The sequence below is a fragment of the Macrotis lagotis genome, chromosome 6, assembly GCF_037893015.1.
Source record: "Macrotis lagotis isolate mMagLag1 chromosome 6, bilby.v1.9.chrom.fasta, whole genome shotgun sequence".
Lineage (NCBI taxonomy): Eukaryota > Metazoa > Chordata > Mammalia > Peramelemorphia > Peramelidae > Macrotis > Macrotis lagotis.
Genome location: NC_133663.1, coordinates 189,556,265 through 189,582,709, shown reverse-complemented (window position 1 = coordinate 189,582,709; position 26,445 = coordinate 189,556,265). Strand labels below are relative to the sequence as shown.

Below are 26,445 nucleotides of genomic sequence, written 5' to 3'. Positions count from 1 at the left end.
TTATTTATAGGGGCAGCTAGGTGGCGCAGTGGATAGAGCACCGGCCCTGAAGTCAGAAGTACCTGACTTCAAATCCGGCCTCAGACACTTAATAATTACCTGGCTGTGTGGCCTTGGGCAAGCCACTTAACCCCATTTGCCTTGCCCCCCCCTCAAAAAAAATTACTTATTTATTTAGAATTTTAGTTTTCCCCCAATCTCACTTCTTCTCCCCACCCCCCACAGAAGGCATTCTTTTAGTCTTTACATTGCTTCCATGGTATATACTGATACAAGTTGAATGTGATGAGAGAGAAATCATAGCTTTAAGGGGGAAAAAATAAAGTATAAGAGATAGCAAAATTACATAATAAGATAATGTTTTTTTTTTTAATTAAAGGTAACAGTCTTTGGTCTTTGTTCAAACTCCATCATAAGTTTTTCTCTGCATACAGATGGTATTCTCCATCACAGATACACCAAAATTGTGCCTGATTGTTGCACTGATGGAATGAGCAAGTCCATTAAGGTTGATTATCAACCCCATGTTGCTGGTAAGGTGTACAGTGTTCTTCTGGTTCTGCTCATCTCGTTCAGCATCAGTTCATGCAAATCCTTCCAGGCTTCCCTGAACTCCCATCCCTTTGGCTTCTAATAGAATAATAGTGTTCCATGACATGCATATACCATAGTTTATTAAGCCGTTCCCCAATTGATAGACATTCACTCAGTTTCCAATTCTTTGCCACCACAAACAGGACTGCTATGAATATTTTTGTTCAAGTGATGTTTTTACCCCTTTTCATAATCTCTTCAGGGTATAGACTTAGTAGTGGTATTGCTGGATCAAAGGGTATGCACAGAAAAAAACAATTCTTTTCCTTGCCAAGGCAAACTCCTCAATACCATTCCATTTTCTCTAGCAGATTGCCTGCTCTATTATCCCCATTTACATTTATCTTCATTCTTTCCCTAACTAATGACTGCTTCCCTGCTACAAATAAATGCAGCTATTTCTCCTTCATCTCCAAAAAGACCTCATTTAGTGCATCAAACTGTGGTATGTCATAGAACACTATTGTTTTTTTAGAAACCAGGAGGATTGGGAATTCAGGGAAGCCTGGAGGGATGCATGAACTGATGCTGAGTGAGATGAGCAGAACCAGAAAAACACTGTACACCCTAACAGCATCATAGGGACAATAATAACCTTGATGGACTTGCTCGTTCCATCAGTGCAACAATCAGGGACAATTTGAGGCTGTCTGCAATGAAGAATACCATCTGTATCCAGAGAAAGAACTGTGGAGTTGGAACAAAGACCAAGGACTATTTAATTTAGGGGAAAAAACTGATATTTTATTGTCTGATCTTGCTATCTCTTACACTTTATGTTTCTTCCTTAAGGATATGATTTCTCTCTCATCACATTCAATTTGGATCAATGTATACCATGGAAACAATGTAAAGATTGGTAAATTGCCTTCTGTGGGGGGTGGGGGGAGGGAAGTAAGATTAGAGGAAAAATTGTGAAACTCAAAATAAATAAAATCTTCAAGGGGAAAAAAAACCTCATTTAATCTATTAAGTCCAGTAGGTATTATCTTATATATTGCCTCCTTTTCATCACTAAAATTCATGACTAAAATACAATCCATCTCTCTACTTTCTTTCCTCTCACTTTCTAACCACAGTCTGACCTAATCATTTATCTGAAATTGTTTTCTCCAGAGTTACCAAATGATCTCTTTATTGACAAAGTAACAAATAATACCTCTTCATTTTCATATTCTCTTCTCTCTGGATTTTCATGATCCTGTTCTCCCCTAATTCTCCTTCCATCTATTGGATTACAACATATTTCTTGCTAAATCTTGATTTAAATATTTCCCACTAAATAAATATCATCCAAAGTTTTGTCCTGGGTCCTCTTCTTTTCTCCCTTTATAGAATTTCTCTTAGTATTTTCATCAACTATCCTGTATTCAGGTTATGATCTCTATGCAGATAATTGTCAGATCTATTTGTCCAGCCCTCACCTTTCCCCTGATCTCCAATCTCACATCTTCAACTCTGTTAGACATCTCAAACTGGATGTCTCCCAGATATATTAAACTCAACATGTCCTCAATTAATTCATTATCTTTCCCTCAAAATTCTATTATTCCACTCAGCTATCAGAGTCACCTTCTTAAAGTACAGATTTGACTGTGTCACCTTTCCTTACCTCTTGTTTCCAGGATCAGTTACAAAATCTTTTATTTGACTTTTAACATCCTTCATCACTAGATCTTTTGCTACCTTTTCAGTTTCTTTACTCCCCTCTATGTACTCTGAAATCCAGTGATTGGCCCTCCATGCTCTTTTTTACCCAGGGTACTTGATCTCCTGATTTCTGCAAGGAACCTTTTCCTATGTCCTTTAACACTATTGTATTCCCTGTAGGATTTTCTGCATTTTACACTGTACATATCTTGCTTGTAGTCTCTGCATGTTGTCTCCCTCATTAGATTGTGAGGTCCTTGAGGAAATTTTTTCTTTTTATGTCCAACATAGTTAATATTTAATGTCTGGCAAATAAAAGGCACTTAATAAATGCTTCTTGACTTGACTTAAACTATAAGCCAGTGTGTTCTATGAATTAAATTTATCATTGGAATCATTTCTAATCTACTCATATCCCTCTTTATATTCTGTAGTAAATGGTTTGATATCTCTGTATTCTAATTATTTCTTTAAAAAAGAATTGTTTGGATTGGGTCTGTGATTTCATTGATTTATTGGCAAGGAAACTCCCTTTACCAGTGCAGATCAGCACTTGATCTGTAACTTGTTATCTTAAAAAGTTTCCTAATTGGAGGTTGTTAAGCCAGAATGTCATCAGTTAGACTTCCTCATACCAAAACACTCTGTTTGCTATACTACTATTCCTCTCATATTAGCATTGTGACAGTGAATAAGCTTGAAAAAAAATCCTGAAGATTGAAAAAATAGTGTATTAAGCCTGTAAGTTTTCAATTAAATTTCTGTTGTTGGAAGCATAGAATGTTAGTACTGGAAGAAACCTTAGAAATCACCTTTAAACCTTTTATTTTATCGAGTCTGAGATTGAAGCCCAAAGAGGTTCAGTGCTCATCAGAGTCAAGGACATCATAAGGGGACATAAACTCTTTTTAAAGAACTCATGTCTTTTATAAGCTTAGAAAATTAAAATTCAAAATAAATTTTGTGTTAGAATTTAATAAAAATTAATTCTGAGGATAAGAGTATTTCTTTTCCTGTGTACTCCCCAACTTACACAAGTTTTTCCATTTTTTACACAAGGTTTTCCACTTTGTACATAAATCCCGTTAATACAAAAGACCTAATATGTTATATTTGAAACCAAATATTTTTCTTTTTTTTTTTGTTTCCATTTTAAATGTTATAGGCAGAGCAAGCTGTCATTACCTCTGAATTTGAGAGCTACAAAGTCCGAGTTCATAATGTTTTAAAACAACAAAAAAATAAATCTTTGTCTCAGAGTGAAACAGAAGGAACCAAACAAGAAAGGTAACTTTTTCATTTTTACTATAAAAGAAATTACTATCAACAAAGGCAACAAAATAAGGAGTAAAATGTTAGATTAAAAACCTTCTGAGTTTGACCAAATTAACAGTTAACTAAAAAATCTATTTCCTTTTACTTTCCAAGTAAGCCATTCAAATTCTTAGATAAAAGAAATGGATATGGTTCTTTTAAACATTATAAAATATTTATTCCTTTTTATTTTTAAAGTTTTACATATATACATTTTAGATAAATCAAGCACATTCTCAATGAGGGTATTAATAGGAAACAAGCTGGCTTTCACAAGTGATGCTGAATAAGAAACATATTTTTGCCATCTTGTAATTAAATGTAAAGAGAATGTAGAGAACCCATTATGTTCATTGTTTTGTGATAATAAAAAAAAATTGAGTCATTGGTAGAACACAACACTTCCTTGCTACTGTAAAGTGTCTCCTACCCATACATTTAGTCATTCGGGAGTTGTTAAAAGACATAAACAAAAATTACCCTCTCCAATGACCCTCTGGTTTATTAACATTAGGCAAGATCTAAAACAAGGAGCGAAATACTCACCAGAGATATTTACCCCTGTAAAGGAAAAGATCCATGGCAAAATCCAGGTTGAGAAGGGATTCCCTGTGAATGATGAGATTTTCTTGATGTTCCTTGTTAGATATGACATGCACTGGTTTTCTCCAAATTACAAGAAATTACAAAGGCCACCAAAGAGAGAGGCACATGATGGATATGAGCAAACTGTTTCATAGAACCAATGAAGAATTTTAAAGAAGGACAATAGAAATAATGAATGTCATTGGGATTGTATGACAATAAAAAGGAGAAGATAGTGAAATGGCAAGAGCAAGAGTTGACAGATGCACATTCATGGTATTCTACTAGTGTGTTCACTGTCAGGAGAAAGCAAGGAAACTAATAGTATATTAGATGGATCCCATCCCACTCACCCTGGCTGCCCTGTGGCAACTATTAGGAAAACGTAGTTAAAAAAAAAAAGATAGGTGCAGATGTTCTCCATCCTTAGAGGGAACTCCCAAAGCTAAGAAATCAGGTTTATTTGAGTGTTTGAGAATAGTATTACAAGATGACTGTATAAAAGGGAGACAGATTGCCCAACTCACACATAACCTATTATAATAAAACTATACAGCAAATACTGAAGTTCACAACAGAAGATTTTTTTAAAATTCAACGAAAATTAGTTTCTTTTTAAAATAACAATTTATTTTGTTTTCAAATTACAGATTTTCTTAATCTGTACCTCCTACTACCCCCTTCCCCTCTTACCCCCTACCGAGATAAAAAAGAAACAAAATCTGAAAATCGCATTCCTCTAAGCAAATCTACATAGTCTGGTAAAATAAATTCCCACATCAGCCATTTGCAAAATTGTATGTTATTAAGGAGAAAAGAAATAAATAGCTCTTCCAAGGGCAATTTAAAAATATGCCTTGGAGGACTTCCGGCCAAGATGGCAGAGAAAAGACAGGCACAGTTCTAAAGTCTCCTGATCTTTTCCCCATCTATCACATGAAACAAACCTCTTAAAAGAAATCCGACCCACAAAACCCAGAAAGAAAAGCCAGGAGAAAGAACATCTACCTCAGGATTTGTCTCCCCCAGCAGCACTGGACGAATTCATGCCGGTGAGTCTGGGCTCAGAGGGAGGATCATCCCAGGTGTGTGAGCAGAAGAACCAGCCCAGCTGAGGAATGACCTCAGGCCAGGGTAAAGAGCACCACTGATTGAAGGCAAAGGAATTCAATAGCTCCAACCCCTCCCTTCAAGCAAAGGGAGAAGGCCTCTCAACCCAGGTCACAGACACTCCAGAGAAAGCAACCAACACCTACTGGCCAGCCAGAGAAACTGCGCTCAGTGAGTAAAGCCTTTAGTGATCCTGCCAAGCCCCTGTGAACCAGCCTCTCCCCAACTCAAGGTCTTAGCAAAATGAAGAAGGGTCAGCGGAAAGGTGGATCCATAGAAAAATTCTTGGAAGGGAAAGACCCTAACTCAGAAAGACCTAGAACCTCTGAGGAGAATACAATCTGGTCTTCAGCACAGAAAGACTTCCTTGAAGACATAAGGAGCTTAAAAATTTTAGGAGAGACAATACCTTGCAACAAGAAAACAAAACCTTAGAAAGTACAATTGGACAAATGCCAAAGGAGAATAAATCTCTCAGATCCTCAACTGGACAAATACAAAATGAGAATAATTCTCTCAGATCCTCAATTGGGCAAATGCAAAAAGAAAATAATTTTCTCAAAACTTCAACTGGTCAAATGGAAAGCTCTTTCAAAAGCAGACTTGACCAATTGTAAAAGGAGTTGCAAAAGGTTAATGAAGGAAACTCCTCCCCCCCCAAAAAAGAATGGAGTCTACAGAAACTAATGACTCCATGAGACAAGAGTCAGTTAAACAAAATCAAAAAATAGAAGCAAATGTAAAATAACTCTTCAACAAAACCACTGACCTAGAGAATAGATCGAGGAGGGGCAACCAAAAAATTATAGGGCTTCCTGAAAACATTGAAGAGAGAAAAAAGCCTGGACTTAATATTACAGGATCTAGTGATGGAAAATTGCCCTGATATCATGGGACCAGAGGGCAAAGTAGTTATTGAAAGAGTACATCGATCCCCACCAGAAAAAGATCCTAAAATGAAAACACCAAGCAATGTTGTGGCCAAATTCCAGAACTATCAGATAAAAGAGAAAATCCTGCAAGCAGCCAGAAAGAAACAATTTAAATATCAAGGAGCCACAGTAAGGATCACACAGGAGCTGGCTGCATCAACATTAAGGGATCAAAGGGCCTGGAACAAGATATTTTGAAGAGCAAGGGAGCTTGGAATGCAGCCAAGAACGTACTTTCCGGAAAGCTGAGATTCCTCTTCCAGGGAAAAAGATGGACATTTAACGAAATGGAAGAATTCCAAATGTTTCTGATGAAAAGACGAGAACTAAACAGAAAATTTGGACATCAAACAGGAGGTTCAAGAGACACATGAAAAGGTAAAAAAGGGGGGGGGTAAAAGGGGGAAAAAAGATGCTATCCAGTAAGTTGAAATTGGCTATATTCCAGCATGGGGAAAAAGATTCTTATAAATCTTGGGAATTGTAACTCTAACAGAGAGAATGTACCTAGCTAGAAAGGATGAACATTCATGACCTATCCATGAGACTGCTATTTAAAGAGATGTAACTGGCTTTAACCCCACTTGGGAGAAAGACTATAATAACTCAGGAATTTTGACTCTATTCGAATGTACTGAACTAGAAGGGGCAGACACTCAGAATTTTCTATGACTTAGAATGATCTAAAAAACACTACCTCCTTAAAAAGGGGGGACAGGAAAGAGATGGGAGGAGGGAGGGGATTGAATAGAGGTACAAAAAACCTATGGTAATAGAGGGGAAGAAGGGAGCAGATGACAAATACCTGAATCATCTTCTCCTCAGACTTGGCTTACAGTCATCTTACACATACTCAGTTAACTTATAAAACATCTAATCTTTCAAGTATTAAAAGGGGAGGGGGACAGAAGGGAAGGGGAGTGGGGGGGGAGGGAAATAACAAAAGGAAGGAAAGGGGAGGGTGTGATATAGGAGGGCAAACACACTGAAGGGGGTGGTATTTAAAAAAAATAAAAATATGCCTTGCATATATTGCGGTATAATACGTTGATTCTATTCTGAATGTTTGAAAAGGGAAAGATTAAAGAAATATACTGTTTGAGGAAGGAGAAACAAAGGGAAGAAAATAGTTGGTTTTTTCATTGGAATGTCTGAAAAGAATATAAAATATGGAGAAAAGGATGGGGAGAATAGACATCAGATGAACCTCACTCAACTGAAATTTAAAAAGATAGTTGAAACAGTTATAGAAATAAACTCAACAAAGAAACAAGGTGTTGGGGCTAGGAGAGAGGATGATCTCAAGCAACACAAACTACCTAATCCTGAAAGAGCTTTTAAAAAGGAGAAAAGAAAATAACTTGGATCCAAAACTCTCTTAAGAGAGTTGGGGAATAGTTGCACAAATTGTGGTATATGAATATATTGGTTTATTATTGTGCTGTAAAACATCTCAAAAGACATGAATTGGCATGAATAAATGAAAGGAATAGAACCAAGAAAACAGTTTTCACAAAAAACAGGTTTTTTTTAAGTGGCTTGCCCAAGGCCACACAGATAATTATGAAGTGTTTGAGGTCAGATTTGAACTCAGGTACTCCTGACTCCAGGGCTGATGCTCTATCCACTGCACCACCTAGCTGCCCCAAAGAACAGTTTTGTAAAGAAAAACAACAACAAAAACTTAAGAACTATTAAAGCAATCGTGTCTCAAAGGACCTATGATGAACTATGTTATTCACTTTCATGGAGAAAGGTAATTCACACTTGGTGAAGAAAAAGACATATTTGGACATAGGCCTTGTGTGAGTTTTATTTGATGGTGCTTATTAGTCAAAAGCTTTCTTGGGTTTTTTTTTCCTGTTTTATAATTGGAGTAGTGTTGTCCATTAATGTCTAGATTTTTTAATTTCATGTATGTATACATATATATGTGCATATAATAAACACATATGTGTGTGTTTATTTTAAAGCAAAGAATACAAAATGGAGATTTATACCTCCACAGAGTATTTTCTCTTTTTGTTCCTTTTATTCATTTTTTTGTTTTAGTGTTCCGCATAAAATATTTTTCTTTTTAAAAACAATTGCATATTGGTAAAAATATGTATTAGGATATTTCCAAATGCTGATCATTACTCCTAAAATGAAATTTCTTTGAAAGAACACTTAGCAGGGGCGGCTAGGTGGCGCAGTGGATAGAGTATAGGCCCTGGAGTCAAGAGTTCTTGAGTTCAAATCCAGCCTCAGACACTTAATAATTACCTAGCTGTGTGGCCTTGGACAAGCCACTCACCCCCATTGCCTTGCAAAAAAAAAAAGAAAGAAAACATTAGCAAACTTTATGTATATTAATAGTAAGTCTAGGCCATACTCAAATTTCACATAATCTTAATTTTGGTGGGAAAGTGGATCCCAAAGCCAGACCAATGAGAAAATACATCCTTTGTTTTACTGCTTATCAAGGACAATAAAAAACTTGGCCATTTAAAGCACTATGCTGGGGCGGCTAGGTGGCATAGTGGATAAAGCACCGCCCTTGGAGTCAGGAGTACCTGGGTTCAAATCCAGTCTCAGACACTTAATAATTACCTAGCTGTGTGCCCTTGGGCAAGCCACTTAACCCCATTTGCCTTGCAAAAAAAAAAACTAAAAAAAAGCACTGTTATAATTTGGGCAGGGAACAATGGAATTAAAGATGACTGCATGAACATTTAGATCTTTCTTGTAAATATATGATATACTCTGTTCTTTGTTAAATGGCTTAATGTTGAACTTGTAGCATTAAAAATGCAAACATTGAAATTTCTTTGGGATGAGGCTTTCAAACTTTAAAATGTTGAGTTTAAAAACATTTTTATACAGATTGAGAAATGATTGAGTCTAGTTTCAATAAATATTTGAAATCATTTTAAACTGAAAAATTAATTTTGGTCAAGAAATAAATTTTCTTAATTATCTGTTTCTTTTTAATGTGCATCTCTATTAATCATATTGAAATTTTATATGATTTAAATACTTCCAGATCACTTTTTTGCATTACCAAAGTAAAAAATTGGAGCAAAAGATGATTCAGGAATTCTTTTGATACATATGTTTTTGTTTTTATAACTAGAGAATCAGATTTCAAAAGAATTTTCCCATTAGGATCTCAGTATTCTAAGGAAGATCAAATATCATGGAATGTTTGTGTATTTATAACTCTAGAACTTCTTATTTAGAAATCTGTTGACAGAGACTGCAGACTGATAAATGATAACAGCTAACCCATCATGTATAAAAATTGTGGAATATAACTGTTTAAGTTTTCATCTGGCTCTAAAAGTACCTGTATTTGTTTATTTTATTCCTATCTGAATTCTGAGGTCAAATAATAAATCGTAGCTGTGTTGAATTTTTTCTTTCCTATCCATATTCTTATTTATTATTTTTCTTATTTTCTTATGTATTAACCTTTTCTGAAGGTAGAATTTAAAAAACAAGTTATTTTTTCTTACTCTTTTACTTTTACCCTATCTTAACATACCATTATCTCTCCTATTATAGTATCACCCCGGGTTGTGCTCAGCAAACTTTAGAGACATTTTTATTTCATTCATGGCATGATCATGTTACTTCAAATAAATTCTTTTGGTACTATCATATTATTGAATCTTTTCTGATAGAAAATATTCTCAAGGATATTTTGTATGCCCCAAATTGTCATTGAAATGTCAATAAATGTGTTATAATTTCTCCATTGTGATATCTATCTCTGCCCAAGTACCTTCTCCTGAAGATATGACTGAACAACTTATTATTAGGAGTTGAATTGTAGAAAGTAAAATATATTTCAAAACCAACGACATATTTCCTCCTTTTTTTCCTTCAGACAGCATCTAGAAACAATAATAGACCAACTAAAAATGAAATTGCAAGAGACCCAGAATAATTTACAGTCCAATGCATCTGAACTGCAAGTTTTACAGTCTGAACATGATACTCTGCTTGAAAGGCACAATAAAATGCTACAGGAGACAGTTGCAAAAGAAGCCGAACTCCGAGAAAAGTATGTTGAGTTTTTTCTTTTGAGTTTACATATCATACAGTCAATTCAGTTCAATTCAGTTGTTTTCAATTCTTCATGACCCCATTTGAGGTTTTCTTGGTAAAGATACTGGAATGGTTTGCATTTCCTTCTCCAGCTCATTTTACAGAGGAAGAAACTGAGGCAAACAGGCTAGTAAGTGTCTGAGACCAGATTTGAACTCGGAAAAATGAGTCCTCCTGCACCACCTAGCTATCTAACTAAAGAGCTAACAAAATTCTATAAAATAAGAGCTTTTAACAATTTGGTGGCAATTTTGTCATTATAATTTAGTATTGGAAATTATCAAGACAAATTAAGCTCATCGTTAGTATGTTGTTTATATATTTGCAAATTATCCATTCATTAGAATTACAGATCTAGAACTAGAAAAGGGATTCAAGAGCTTATCTAATCCAGATTGTTTTATGGATAAGGCAACTGAAGCCTAGAAATATTAGATTCCAGAGATCACACAACCAGTAAGTCAAAATTTGAACCTTTCCATTAAATCACTTCATAAAAATCAATTTTTTAAAATAACTGAACTAAGTATTTGAGGAAACCAAAATTTAGAGAAGGTGCAAGAACTTGAGGTCTGTCAATTAACATCTATGGTATTCCTAAGGCAGATAACTCAATAATAGATATACCAGAGGAAATAGTATCATGGTACAGGTATCACAGAATTTCCATCAAAAGGGCTGTGTAATTCCTACATCTAGCTTAGGAAGAATTCCTTCCATATAATACTTAATAAGTGTTCATATGTAGCCTTTGCCTAATAACATCCATAGAGAGAAACCTGTCGTCTCTCATTCTACTTTTCCATTACTTTATTAAAGCAACTTTCTACTGACATCAAGCCTGTATTTGCTTCTTGACAACGTCTATCCTATGGTCTTCCCCCTTTTCAGGTTGAATGTCCTTAGTCCATAGGATCATAGATTTAGAGCTAGAAGAATTGTAAATGAGCTCCACTCCCTTTCCTTTTACAGATGAAGAAAAATGATTCCCAAAGAGTTTAATCATTTTTCTAGGGTCACACAGCTACATGTTAAAGCAGTATAGCTCCCTATACACTAAACCATGCTGTATTCCAAACATAAAACAGCATGATCTTGAAACTTTTCAACATTGTGACTGCATTTTTAGTCCTTCGCAAATGTGCTCAGAAATGGATACAGTATTTGAGGTGTGGTCTGACTGGGGCAGAGGGGAGAAGCTGTTTATTTGATTATTAGTTTGAGAACATTAAACCGGGTAACATAACCAAAGACTGAATTAACTTTCTTGACTACCATTTTACACTGTTGGTTCGTGAGCTACTACAAATCAGGTGATATTTTTTAAGACAAATGTAATAAGACTTTATAGTATCTCTGTTGGATTTCATCTTATTCTAAGTGTTCTAAATGTTCTAGTATCCTGACTCAATAATCCAATATTAGCTATCATTTTCAACTTTCTGTCACCTGCAGTTTTGATAAGGCCATCATGTATCTATCCAAATAATTTATAAAAATGTTGAACAGCATTGAGCCAAGTGCAGATGCTGGGCACTCCATTTAGAGACCTCTATTCAAGGGAACATTGAATCATCAGTGAAGACTAATCTGGTCTGGTCATTCAAGCAGTTCCAAATCTTACCTAATTACAGTATCAGGTCCAAAGATTCTTAACCAGTTATTCCATGAACTTGTTTTAAATATTTTGATGACTATATTTCAGTATTTTATTCTATGCATTTAGAAACATTATTCTGAGATTGAGGCTATAGGCTTTGCCAGACTGCCAGAAGGAGTCCATGACAAATAAACTAGTTAAACTTCTGATCTAGTTCCTTTATCTCCATCCTTTACACAAGATAAACTTTTCAACTGCTTTAAAACAAATTTATTGCATTTCTGTATTCTATATGTGTAGTGATCTGTCCAAAAAAAAATGAAATGTCTGGCAAGCAAGTGTATTTTTCATTCAAAAGAAACAGATTTAAATATCTTCCAAATATAAAAAAACCCACTCATTTTTATAATACTCTGCTTGTCACATTAATTCAATTCTTTTTAACTGACCTGTAATTTATTGTTAAAGAAGATTCTCAAAAAGGAAATGCCTTCAGTCATGTAGAATCATCGCTTGTTCTGTAATCTGTCTTTATTGAAATTTTATTTTAATTTCACTATAATATCTCGTGTAAATGGTTTTATGATTGTTTAAAAAGTGAGATGTTAGAATAAGGGAATTAACAGTAGCTTATATTTGGAAAATACTTAATTATTTACAAAATATTTTTTTAATTTTAACATTTATTTTCCAATTATATACAATAGTAACATGTACCCATCATTTTTGCAAGGCTCTGAATTCTACAATTCCACCCCCTCCTGCCTTCCCTCCCGCCCAAGGCTGTCTGACAGTCTCTATATTGTTTCCATGCTATACATTGATGTAAACTGAATGTTATAAGAGTAAACATAAAAATAAACATAAACCACCATCACCACCCCCCCAGAAGATGGGAAACCTCAAGAATAGAAAGAGAGGGGAAAAAATTTTACTTCAATCTGGATCTGATTGTAGGCTAGCAATAGAGTCCTACCCCGAGGGAGAGCAGAGAAATCTCTGCAGGCTTTCCTTACCATCTCTAGGGGTTCAGGCTGCTTTCTCCAGATTCTAGCTACAGATTCTGCGGCCATGCTCCTCACTCCACACTCACCCAAGTGCAACAGCATTGTCTCACTGCCCCTTCAAGCTGTTGCTGGTGATTGCTGGGCTGTGCAACGGCTTTTTTTCCCCCAACCCCAGGTCCTGGTGAAGCACACCTTTCCTGCGCATGTTCTAAGTTGTCTTGGACTGGAAAAATTATCACTCAGTCTTTCTGTGAGTTCTGCCCCGCTAAATTTTGACTAGAGCTATCCTTTGTTTTTTGGGGATTTGGGGGATCAGAGTTCTCAGAGTTCTTGGGGAATGTTGCCTTCACACTGCCATCTTGGCTCTGCCGCCGATTTACAAAATATTTTACACACATTCTTTGAGCCCGTTATTGACCCTTGAAGAAATTTTATCTTAGTTTTAAGTTGTCTAAGGTTACACAACTACTAAGTAGTAGATCTGGGATTAAAACCCTAGTCTTTAGACACCCAAGTGCTACACACACAAAATCTTCGCTCTCTTGCTTTGATGACAGTGCAGTACATCAGGTTAAGGAAAAAGATGAATATTTCTCATTAAGAATGTGAGTACAGTTTCATTTGGCTCATTTTAATCTTCTGTATTAGTCTTGTTTTTTTATCAAGTTTCATACCATATGATTAACTTAATTCTAAGGAGAGCTATTTGATCACCTCTTAGTAAATATTGGGACTATAATTAACAGCTAACATTTATGTGTAATACTTCAAGATTTGCAGAAAGCTTTACATGAGCCATTTCATTTGATCTTCAAAACAATCCTGTAGAGTAGGGAGGTACTATTTTTATCCCCATTTCAGAGATGGGGAAAGTCACAGAGCTGAAAGTGTCTGAGGCAGTATTTAAACTCAGGTTTTCCTGACTCCAAAGTCCAGTGCTCTATGCATCGTACCACCTGGAATTCCATTTGCTTTTCTTTAGAAATAATCAGAAAACAAAAAGAAAAATATTAATATAAAAATACATTATTATGAGGGGAAAATATCATTGATATTCTTATTAATGCAGTTATAAAATAAGAAAGCTTTACCCTCAATATTTTTGAGTTATACAGTTTGGGAATTTGGTTTTGTTTTAAATGACATTAGAAAGCAGTTGTTATTAATATAACCATGCCCTAGAAAGAAAAAATTAAATGATATTTATATTTTTATTGGGGGGTTTTTGCAATTTAAAAACCAGAAACATTTAATTTATTCATTTGGTTCTTAATATTTCTTTTGGTGGTTTCTCAAGAACTCAAGATTTTAATTTCTCTTAACTCACTTCTGCGAATAAAACTCATTTCATAGGTGAATCCTAGACAGAATAAGTGACTTAACTAAGTCATTCTGTGACAGAACTGGAGTTTGAACCTAGATTCTCTTATTCCATATCCAAAGCTCTTACCTCTACACCTAATATCCTGTTCTTTTTTACTTCTTCAGCAATCAGATTTGCACATTGAGTCAATAGATTTAAGATGTTCTTGGCAGTCATTTGGTATTTTATATCTGTCAAACCATACATTTGAGAGCCTCCTTTCATTGATAAACATGGCCTGGAAGAAGCTATTAGATAAATAATTTTTATGTACTGAAAACATAAATCAGGATTTAAAACTGGGTTGATCAGTCCTCTACATCCTTGGCCAAAATCACCTGAATCATGCAGCATGATCAGAGAGACATTCCGTCACCTCACCAGGACTGTACAGAAGTCCCAGCTACCACTGCCATAATCGTCCAACCTCTCTTGTATATTTTAAACATTTTAAAAGATTCACTCAGAAAAAGCAGGTGTCTAGCATTTAATACTAGGAGCAACAATATGAGACGATCACCCATTTCAAAGAAATTGGTAAAATTGAAACTTTTATAAGGCTTTTGTCTTCCTTAAAGACCCTGATTTCCATACAGGAATAGATTTTTTTTCCTCCCACCCAATCCCTCAAGAAGTAGCAAGTAAAGCAAATGATTTTATAAAATAAATTTATTTTATCTTTTAGGCTTTGTTCAGTACAAGCAGAAAACATGATGATGAAGTCAGAGCATACACAGACTGTGAGTCAGCTAACCTCCCAGAATGAAACACTCCGCAGTAATTTCCGGGATCAAATGAGGCATTTGCAGGAAGAGCACAGAAAGACCATGGAGACACTGCAGCAACAACTTTCCAAAGTGGAAGCTCAGTATTTCCAACTTAAGAGCGACCCTATTATCAGAAGTATGTATGCATTCATAAAAGTAGTACCTTTTTGAGGATTTTTTTTCACTTTTCAGACTTTCACCACTTTCCTATATTCCTAAGAAATCATGACCATAAGAAATACCACACTGAAATCTTTCTATTCATAAATGTTTGCAGTGGTTACCCTTCATTAAATCAATCTCAGAAATTTTAAGGATATACCATAAATGTCTTTTAACTTATCCTAAATTATCCATGATATATCTAAACTTTTAAGATCATATTTTCAGCTAACATAATCTTTTAGAATAATAAATTCTCATTTATATACTGACTACTCTGTCAATATTTCCTTTTCTTTGACATCAAACTCACTCCTTCAATCTCCATAGAATGATGCTTAGTCCTAGTATTTTTGAGGATTGTCCAACATTCTTTCTTAAGCTGATTTGAATATTTCAAACTCATTTCCTGGTGTGGCTAGGTTCCGCAGTGGATAAAGCACCTGCCCTGAAGTCAGGAGTACCTGGGTTCAAATCCGGTCTCAGACACTTAATAATTACCTAGCTGTGTGCCCTTGGGCAAGCCACTTAACCCCATTTGCCTTGCAAAAAACCTAAAAAAAAAAACTCATTTCCCAAAGCATTAGCTTCTCAGACAATATCCTTTGGATTTAAGAAAGTATCTTCAGGATAGTTTTTAAAGATGTTTTGGGGTTATTTTTAATGCTGTTATTAGCTTCAGTTTTACCAGATAAGCTAGAAAAGGATAATATGATAACTTTCAACTCTCCCAAATGACTAGTTAGATTTAGATCCTCCTGCTCAACAGAGATCACTAGACTCTAACAAAGTCTCTGAACAAAGTAAAAACTATTGCAGCATTTTGGAAGCAAGCAAACAACATATTTTTGGACTAGGTTTGCCCAGCACAAAGCAATACTGATAAAATGATTTTTTTCTCTTCAACACCAACCATATGGAATTGGTTATCACCTTATTCTTAAATTCTCACATATATACCCCACCCCACTACTTGCATATACAAGTGTTGACTGGGGCAGGAGGAAAGAAAATTCGTACATGTGTTCATAATGTAATAACACTCCTTGACATACTAAACTCTGAGTCTCCGAAGCTGCCTGTTGTAAAAACTTTGTGAAGATCATTTTATTTCATCCATCTCGTGAGAAAGCAGTAACTTTTAGTCTGTAGAAATGTATTGAATGATAAAAGATTGCATGCCATTATTAAATAAATTAAATTCTAACTTTTAAGACTTAAGCTAAGAATTCCTTCTTTGTTCCACTTGGCCCTCTCAGTTAAATCATTTTCCCACTTTTGGATTTGTCCCATTTTCATTTCTGATGTTTGACTTAGGCATGTACAACTTATTTGAAATTGCTTTCCTCAGATCATGAAGACTCTTGAACTTTTTTTTTCCCCATTTATGGATTCAAAGATATTGCCATTCGTCCTTCTTTTACTTTTAGTTAAAGACTATACTTATATTTTGAGTTTTCCACCCCCCCACACAGAAAGCAGTTTGTCAGTCTTTACGTTGTTTCCATGTTGTACATTGATCCAAGTTGAGTGTGATGAGAGAGAAATCATATCCTTAAAGAAGAAACATAAAGTTTAAGAGATAACAAGATCAGAAAATAAGATATCAGGGTTTTTTTTCTAAATTAAAGGGAATACTCCTTGAACTTTGTTCAAACACCACGGCTCTTTATCTGGATACAGATGATATTCTCCATTGCAGACAGCCCCAAATTGTCCCTGATTGTTGCACTGATGAAATAAAGCGTGTCCATCGAGGTTGATCATCGCCCCCATGTTGCTGTTAGGGTGTACAGTGTTTTTCTGGTTCTGCTCAGCTCTCTCAGCATCTGATCATGCAAATCCCTCCAGGCTTCCCTGAATTTCCATCCCTCCTGGTTTCTAATAGAACAATAGTGTTCCATGACATACATATACCACAGTTTGCTAAGCCATTCCCCAATTGAAGGACATTTACTTGATTTCCAATTCTTTGCCACCACAAACAGGGCTACTAAGAATATTTTTGTACAAGTAATGTTTTTACCGTTTTTCATCATCTCTTCAGGTTATAGACCCAGTACTGGTATTGCTAGATCAAAGGGTATGCACATTTTTGTTGCCTTTCGGGTGTAGTTCCAAATTTCTCTCCAGAAAGGTTGCATGAGTTCACAGCTCCACCAACAGTGTAATAGTGTCCCAGATTTCCCACAATCCTTCTAAAAATGATCATTTTCCTTTCTGGTCATATTGGCCTGTCTGAGATGTGAAAGGTGGTACCTCAGAGAAGCTTTAATTTGCATTTCTCTAATAAGTAATGATTAGAGCAATTTTTCATATGGCTATGGATTGCTTTGATCTCATCTGTAAATTGCCTTTGCATATCCTTTGACCATTTGTCAACTGAGGAATGGCTTTTTTTTTTGTTTGTTTTATTATATTTAATTAGATTCAACTTCTTCACATCAGCCATTGAAAAATCTTCGTGAAAGGAGAAACACAGACTTACCCCTTCTTGAGATGCACACTGTAACCAGGGAAGAGGGAGAGGGAATGGAAACAACTGACACTGAGTCTGTGTCTTCTACCAGTGTCCATACACCATCTCTGGAACAGCTTCTTAATTCTCCCGAAACTAAACTTGGTATGTTATTTTTTAAAACATACTTTTCCTTATTTAGGTATTCTGTAGAATTACTGCTACTTTAAATTATGAGGGCCCTGTTGAGCATGATGATGCTTTTTTGAATGTCATTATACTCCTTCCTGATTTGCAATTGGTAAGCCTTACCTAGAGTGTGGTTTGAGATTTTGTTTAAATAAGTTACAGTTCTCTCCTAAATCTGGGCCAAGTAGATGCATCAGATTTCAGTGACAATATTAAAGAGGCAGCATGACCTATCAGGTAGAGAACTGGCTTTGATGTTATTAAGACTTGCATATAAGAAATTCTCTAGCACTGAGTTGCTATTGTCAAGTTACATCCTGTTAGGGGCAAGTAGGTGGCATACTGGATAGAGTACCAGCCCTGGAGTCAGGAGAACCTGAGTTCAAATGTGGGCTCAGACTAGCTGGCACAGTGGGTAGATCACTGGTCTTGGAGTCAGAAGTAACTGAGAAAGAGTATATAAAAAGTTAAAGGAGGGGCGGCTAGAGCACTGGCCTTGGAATCAGGAGTACCTGAGTTCAAATCCGGCCTCAGACACTTAATAATTAGCTAGCTGTGTGGCCTTGGACACACCACTTAACCCCATTGCTTTGAAAAATCTTCAAAAAAAAAGTTGAGCCTGGAGTCAGGAGTACCTGGGTTCAAATCCAGTCTCAGACAATAATTACCTAGCTGTGTGGCCTTGGGTAAGCCACTTAACCCCCTTTGCCTTGCAGAAACCTAAAAAAAAATTAAAGGAACCACATTTTATAGATGAGATTCAGACAAGTAAAGTGACTTAGCAAAAACAACTACAATATTTTATTTTGGAAATTAATATTTTTTTAATCAATAAGGACTTAGCATGAGCACTGAAAGTCTCTCATAGAAGGTATTTCTGAACAACCTGTGGACTCAGCAAAAAAAAAATCAGAAGAGAGATGGGACAAGGAAAAACTTTTATTAGAATTAAAAACTATTCTCATATATAAGGCAATGGAAAATAGCATAGTTGTTGGAAATAACCTGCAACAATAAAGCAGTAAGGAAATGCTAAAACAGAAAAGGAACAGAAATTGTCCTACAGGAGATACATGATAGAAAGAAAAGATGGACTGGCCATATTAGCAGAGCAAGTGATGACAGCTTGATAGACATTCAAAATGTTCTCATGGTGAGTGAACTCCCTCTGTTGAACATATGGGAGAACCATAGCCAAAAGTTACACAGGATGAATGATCTTTGTCATTGGAAGGAGCTTCCATATTGATAGGATCACAGATCACTTGTATGATAGTGGGCTCTTGGTGGGGCAATGCTAAGGAGTATGAAAGAATTTTAAGTAGGAACTCTCCTGTCCCTTCCCACTGTGAACTGTCTAGTTAACTTGTCCATCTAGTGGGAAGGGGGTGGGGAAAGGAAGGGGGAGCATTTTTTTATGCCTAGGGTCATTTGGATATTTATAGCATTTTTCATCTGCTATGTTTGGTCAAACATTCACCCCTAAAAGCTCCTAGATGTATTGAATTTCAAGTTCCACCTATGGTTACTGTGGCAGCACCAAATCACAGGCCTCATATTGACCAGGCTAAACACTCCCCACCCCAGTTACAGTCTATAAGATTTTTCTAGGCTGCTTTACTCTTCATCTCCTCCTAATCCCCTTTACCCAACTCTTCCTTTTTCTTTAGCCAGTTATTTCATTTTTAATTAAAAGGCACTCCCCCAAAAAAGAGAAGCATGCCATCAGTCCATTTGGCAATTTTGAGCTACTGTAAGATTCAAGGAAAACCTGTTGACCTAAAAATAAGGCTTTAGATTATGGTTTGATAATTTTCTCCTCCATGGAGTTGTGATAATGTGCACTTTGTCCCAGCCATTGATCCAGGACAATGAAATAAATTTAACAGATTTACTCTCAAATTATGGTAAAATAAGACCATTGGACATCCTAGCTCCTTGCATGTATTGGGAGCCCCCTCCCATCCTCTGTCCTTTGACTCCTCACTTTCCTTTTCCTCATTTCAAATTTCTACCTAGAAAAAGAAATGCATCCAATTCATATCCTCCTTGGTGACCTTAATGCATAAGTTCATTAAAAATATTCCTGGCACAGGGGCAGCTAGGTGGTGCAGTGGATAAAGCACCGGCCCTGGAGTCAGGAGTACCTGTTCAAATCTGGCCTCAGTCACTTAATAATCACCTAACTGTGTGGCCTTGGGCAAGCCACTTAACCCCCTTGCCTTGCAAAAAAAAAAAAAGCCCTAAAAAAAATATTCCTGGGTATGATTCTGTAGGGAAAGGAAATGCTGATTTCCCCCCCTCTCCTCAGTATCCTTTTCTGAAGACGATCTTTTTAATATCCTTTTCCATAATTCCTTTAACCTGAAGTAGTCCTAAAAAACCTACTAGGGTTTCAGAATTAGTCTGGAGAGCCTAGGCCAGGATTGTGAGGAAGAGGAAACTGCTGTCTATTCCAGACATAGTAGAGTAGGAAGAAAACTGGAATCAGAGTATATTTTGGTTCAAATCCTGGCTTTGACTCACCTTGGCTCTTTGAACTTGGTGGGAAAAGTCAAACTCTCTGGTCTTAAATTTCCTCTTCAGCAGAATAGCACAATGATGTTTAAGATGATCCCAAAGGGCCCGTGACTTAGGTTCTGCCACAGTTATTGGGCATTTTCATTTGTTAATTAATCTTCAAAAATAAAATTTCAGAACCTCCTTTGTGGCACGAAGAACTCAGCAAAGAAGAATTGGTTCAGAAGCTCAATTCCACTTCAAAGAGTGCTGACCACTTGAATGGACTCCTTAGGGAGACTGAAGCAACCAATGCAATTCTTATGGAGCAAATTAAGGTGAATCTAAACAAACTCAGCACAAAGTCATACTGTATGTTATATGATAGAAGAGCAATAAAGCATGGGCTGCTTAGACTCAAGGCACAGTCCCCCAACACTGGCCCGCAGGGATCCTACCCACCCCCCCACCCCCCCCACCCCCCCACCCCCGCTTACAGTCTAAGGGGAATAAAATGAACTGGAAAATCATGACATTAGATGTTCTTTGTAGAAATGCAAAACTAGGCACCTTTGTGTAAAATCCATGCATGGGGTAATGTTTTTATCCACCCACAGATTAGAGAAGGTTTGAGAATGAGGTGTCCCTGAGTCAAGTTTTAAGGAATATGTAAGAATTCTCACACAGAAGAGGGGAAAGTAAGACGTTGTGTAGTCATAGGACATCATGATTCAGGAGATGGAGGACGAAGGAAACACGGAGGTTAGCTCATTAGTTAAGACTGAAAGAGAATGCTACCAGATTGTAGAATGCCTTGAATGTTAGGTTAAGAGCTTCTGAACTTTATCCAGTAAAAAGGCATTTTGAGCAAAATGATATGACTTGGACTAGTTCAAATTGTGGAATTCTTTAAACTGTGCAGTTCAGGGGCAGCTAGGTGGCACAGCAGATAGAACACCAGCCCTGGAGTCAGGAGTACCTGGGTTCAAATCGACCTCAGACATTTAATAATGACCTAGCTGTGTGGCCTTGGGCAAGCCACTTAACCCCATTGCCTTGAAAAAAACTGCAGTTCATTCAGTGGCTTTGCTGAAAGACAGAGGTGGGGGGAGGGCAGAGCAGCTCAGGACACTCTTCCTGCTCTCAGAGTGGTTCTGAAACCTGCAGGAGTAAGTGCAAATGAGGCACTTAAACACTGCACATAAGAGACTATTCACCTGCTTAACTTTAAATCCCAGAATGGGGGGGGGGGAGTGGGATTTGGCTGAAGTTTATGGAATTACACCAGTGATCAATGAGAACTTTGGGGAGGAAAAAACCAGATTTATCTTTTATACATGTTTTCTAATCTGTTTTTTCTTTATAGCTTCTCAAAAGTGAAATAAGAAGATTGGAAAGGAACCAGGAACGTGCGAAGTCAGTAGCTAACCTAGAATACTTAAAGAATGTCTTGCTACAATTTATATTTCTAAAAGCAGGGAGTGAAAGAGAGAGGCTTCTTCCTGTCATAGACACAATGTTGCAGCTTAGTCCTGAAGAAAAGGGAAAGCTTGTTGCAATTGCTCAAGGTTGGTGAGATTACATTTTTCCTTAGATGCCAGACTTAGAGCATGATTTGTGTTTTGTACCTGTCTGTGTGTAGATGTCGTATGTCACATTTCTTTGTCATAACTTGATAAATTTCTTCAAGGTTTAAATGCAAGCTATGTATCTTCTCAATTTTTGTAGTCTGTTGTAGGTATGAAAAAAATAAATTTTGTCAGTGACAAGCTCATCTAAATTTTTAGGACACCAAAGATTATAGTTCTATATATTCAACTTAACTACCAGGTGTTCATAATATTTCATACCTTATTTTATAACCAATTGTGCACTTTAATCTTTAAGTCCTTGAAAATTGTGTTCCACCAAAAAAAATAGGCTTTCATTGAAAATCTGTACTTTTTAAAATTTAGGGGCAGCTAGGTGGCACAGTGGATAGAGCACCTGCCCTGGAGTCAAGGGTACCTGAGTTGAAATCTGGCCTCAGACACTTAATAATGACCTAGTTGTGTGGCCTTGGGCAAGCTACCTTAACCCCATTGCCTTGCAAAAACCTAAAAAAAAAAATTAGTAAATACCTATAAAAATTAGGAAAATAACAATCTCTAGCAGTTTCATGGGCATTTCTTGTATCAGTATGAAAGTTACTCCCCAAACGCAGAAGAGTTGAAGAGTTGTGTTTTTCAGTTAAAGGATAAAGTTATCATTTCTAAAATTTTGTGCTTGAAGGAAGGTTAATTCTGTTTTGAAATATTTTTAAAAATTTCTTTGCAGAGCAATTTGGAATTATGCCCAAAGGGCTATAAAACAACTATATATGCTCTTAGATCCAACATTACTACAGCTAAAAGATGTCCAAAAAAAGAGAAATTTGTACAAAAATATTTATAGCAGCTCTTTTAGTGGTGGCTAAGAATTAGAAATTAAAGGGGTGCCCAGCAATTGCTAAACAAGCTGTGGTAGTTGATTGTAATGGAATATTATTGTGCTGTAAGAAATAATAAGTAGGCACATTTCAGAAAAACCTGGAAAAACTTATATGAACTGATGCATAGTGAAATGAACAGAATAGTAACAGCAGTATTGTTTGACTTCACTATTCTCAGGAATACAGTGATGCGGGACAATCTCAAAAAACTAATGATTAAAGCATACCCACCTCCAGAGAAAGAACTGATACTGTTTGAACACAAACTGAAGCATACTATTTTTCACTTTTTTCATTTTTTCTTTTATTTCAATCTTGTACAAAATTACTAACATTGAAATGTTTTTCAAAATTGCATATGATTGCCTACCATCTCCAGGAAAGAGAAAAGGAAGGGGGAAAAGGAAGGAGGAAGGGATAGAATTTGGAACTCAAAACTTTAAATAAGAATATTTTTTTTTAAGGTTTTTGCAAGGCAAAGTGGCTTGCTCAAAGCCACACAGCTAGGTAATTATTAAGTGTCTGAGGCCAGATTTGAACCCAGGTACTCCTGACTCCAAGGCCAGTGCTTTATCCACTATGCCACCTAGCTGCCCCACAAATAATGTTTTTTAAAAAAAATTCTTTGGGGGCAGCTTGGTGGCACAGCGGATAGAGCAGTGGCCTGGGATTCAGGAGTACCTGAGTTCAAATGTGATTTCAGATACTTAATAATTACCTAGCTGTGTGGCCTTGGGCAAGCCACTTAACCCCATTGCCTTGCAAAAATCTAAAAAAAAATTTTTTTTGCTAGGTGGATAGAGCATTGGGCCCTGGATTCTGCTTCAAATATGTCCTCAGATACTTGATTTATTAGCTATGTGTCCCTGGGCAAGTCACTTCAACCACATTGCCTAGCTAAAACAAAGGAAAAAGACCTCTTTGCTATTTAGACATATAAATATACTGAGCACTTCATGCGTTTTTTTTTTTTATTTTCACAAAGGTAAAGCCAATAAATATTGATAATGGGAAAACAAATATATAATACAAAAAAAAATTGTTCTTCTGAATAATAGTTCTTGTAGTCATGTACTATTTGCCAGGTACATTTGAAGATCAGTTCTTAATTTTTACAACTATATTTTTAGATTAGGCTTCTTAAATTTTCATGTTTATTTTGACTCCACAACATTGTTTAGGAATTGTGAAGAACCCTCATGAATTAATAAAATTGGTAATTATTGCTATTTTTCCATAAGGGGAAAAAAAGACAGAATTTTAACTCAAAAGGGATGGGAAATAAACAACAGATCACTTCTCTGAATAATCAGTAAATTTTTGGTTACTTGGTTTTTCACATTTCTTTGATACTAAAGAATTTAAATAGATTTTTTTTTTCTCTACAAAGGTGAAGAAGAAAATCCATCTCGACCCTCTGGATGGGCATCCTATCTACATAGTTGGTCAGGCCTTCGATAGCATGGTGATAAAAGAATTATTTTTGAGCTTGTAACCAAATAGAATATTTGTGACAAAAATAACTCAGACACATGAAGTCTTCTAGTTTCTTTGTAAATGTGTGTGCATGCTCACACACAAACAGGATTTACTTAGGCAGCTTGAACAACAGCAGTTCAAAGGGTTGATGTCAGATGTTAGTCCTGTGATTGGATGTTGCCAAGACCATCTTTTTTATGGTCTTTTAATTATCCTGCCAGTGAGGATGGGAAGGGGGGTACCTATTTTCTCTCACCCTTTGGTGCCTCTGGATCCAATTCTTGCTGAAGAATACTATAGTCCTGAGCTCAAGTTTTTGGTATCAAAACAGAACTGGAATTTAGGAAATTTAATGTTAATTATACTTTGCCAAAATATGTTTTACAGGAAATGTTGTTATAAATGGCAGCAAAATTGATAGGTGTTAAATTTATAGATATAAAAAATATACAATTGAAACATACAATTACCATCAACTTAAGTTGACTGGATAAAAATAATTGCAAATTATGAGATTAGGTTATTGAATTCCACACAAATGTTGTAATATATATTCAGAATATTGGACATGATAATCTTTCAGGCTTTAGTGTATGGCAACTAGAATATGAATACTATTAGATGATAGAACATTGAATTACAACAGAAGCAGTTTTTATTGTTTTTCTTGCATGATAGCCTTTTCCATTGTGTTAAACTATTTGTAAGCCTTCATTGTGTGCTTTCAAGTGTGGCTAAATTATTACAACTTGTTCTCTGTAGCTCTTTTCCATTCCCCTTCACTCTCATAGGCCACCCCACCCCAGGTGAGAGGGGATGTGGATTTTCAGAGCCTTAGAATTCAGCATTATATTTAAATAAAACAACTTTAGGGAACTTCCTGTATTCATGCAGAGTGTATTGCCCCAAGGCTTTTCAATAACCAGAAATAAAAACCATTGGTTCTTTAGGGAACTGCTTATTGGTATTCATTCTGTGGATAATCCACTGTAACTGAGTAGTAGAGAGGGGTTGCTCTCTTCTGACTCTTTTGAGTTTGTACAGTTGGCTAGTAAAATCAACATGGTTATTAAATCTTAAAATTTGAGAGCAATCTGATTGATAAAAAGTCATTTGCTATTTAGTGATATCAATATACAGCCAGTTTGATGAAGTTATTTTAACTTGACTTGTACTTCTGACTTTGCACTTTGTTTACTAGAACATTAACTTCCAAACAAGTTTAGGTGAAAATATGCTGCTGACTTGTTGAGTTTGTTCTTTTAAGAAATTTTTCCTCCTAAGTGACTTTTGTCACATTTTAGAAGAACAGACCAAAGCTAGTGAATGTGTCACATTATATACATTTGTGTTAGAACTGAAGTTAGACATTTGTTTTTCTTACTTTGAAAACTGTGAATATAAGTATGCTAATGGCATACACTGTAAAACTTTGATAATATTTAAAGAAATTTTAATTTCTCACTGACTTATTTGTGAATCGCATATATATACTTGTATTGAAATATTGCATCTGTATTTATGAATGTAATAAAAATACTTTTGCATGATATAAATGGTTTCTTTAATTATGAGGAAATAATTCTTTGAGCTGTTGAGTAATAAAATAGTTTATGATTATTTTAATAATCACTTATTAAGCCTGTTTCATGTGTAATGCATTTTTATGGCCAAATTTTTTATTAACATCTTTTTGGAAGTTTTTAATCAACTCATGGGTTATAGCTACTACTGCCCTTATTTAATAAAAATGGAATTTTAGGTGTAATGGAATTCCAAAAATTAGAATATTAGGAAAGAGCAATGATTGTTCTTTTCGTAGTATTGGATTAGACAAGATAGTGTCATGTCTCTAGTTTTAAAGTAGAAGCATATAGAGAGAGTGTGTGTGTGTGTGTGTGTGTGTGTATAAAGAGGGAAAGACAAAATTATGTCACTTTCAAAGTACAAAAACATCTCTATAGTAAGACTATGTGAAGTTGTAATTCATGTTATTCAAAATTGTCTTTTAAAGAAAACGTACCTGAAGATTGTTTAGTCAATAAATGAGACCTTTAAAAATAGATTTTAATTTTTTAAATATCAATTATTTACTATCTCAGCTCTCTACATATTTTTGAATTTTCAAAAGGCAATGCCTTTTTTCTGATTTTCATTTTTTGGTATATAGGCAA

General features: G+C 35.7%; 1 protein-coding gene across 3 annotated transcripts in view; it reads left to right on the top strand.

The window, feature by feature from the left end:
- The window catches only part of GCC2 (GRIP and coiled-coil domain containing 2), a 58,152-nt gene extending 32,356 nt beyond the window's left edge, over positions 1-25,796 (top strand). Inside the window, exons 17-23 of one of the 3 annotated variants that reach the window (XM_074192163.1) lie at positions 3,410-3,531; positions 10,057-10,233; positions 14,933-15,150; positions 17,605-17,799; positions 20,521-20,660; positions 21,689-21,890; positions 24,183-25,796. In XM_074192163.1, coding sequence (XP_074048264.1) covers positions 3,410-3,531; positions 10,057-10,233; positions 14,933-15,150; positions 17,605-17,799; positions 20,521-20,660; positions 21,689-21,890; positions 24,183-24,253 — 1,125 coding nt within the window. In that variant the 3' untranslated portion in view covers positions 24,254-25,796. Of the gene's footprint in view, positions 1-3,409; positions 3,532-4,204; positions 6,558-10,056; positions 10,234-14,932; positions 15,151-17,604; positions 17,800-20,520; positions 20,661-21,688; positions 21,891-24,182 lie in introns of those variants that run through there. The other 2 variants (XM_074192166.1, XM_074192165.1) reach the window with 2 other exon arrangements.
- The last annotated feature ends 649 nt before the right edge of the window (positions 25,797-26,445 follow it).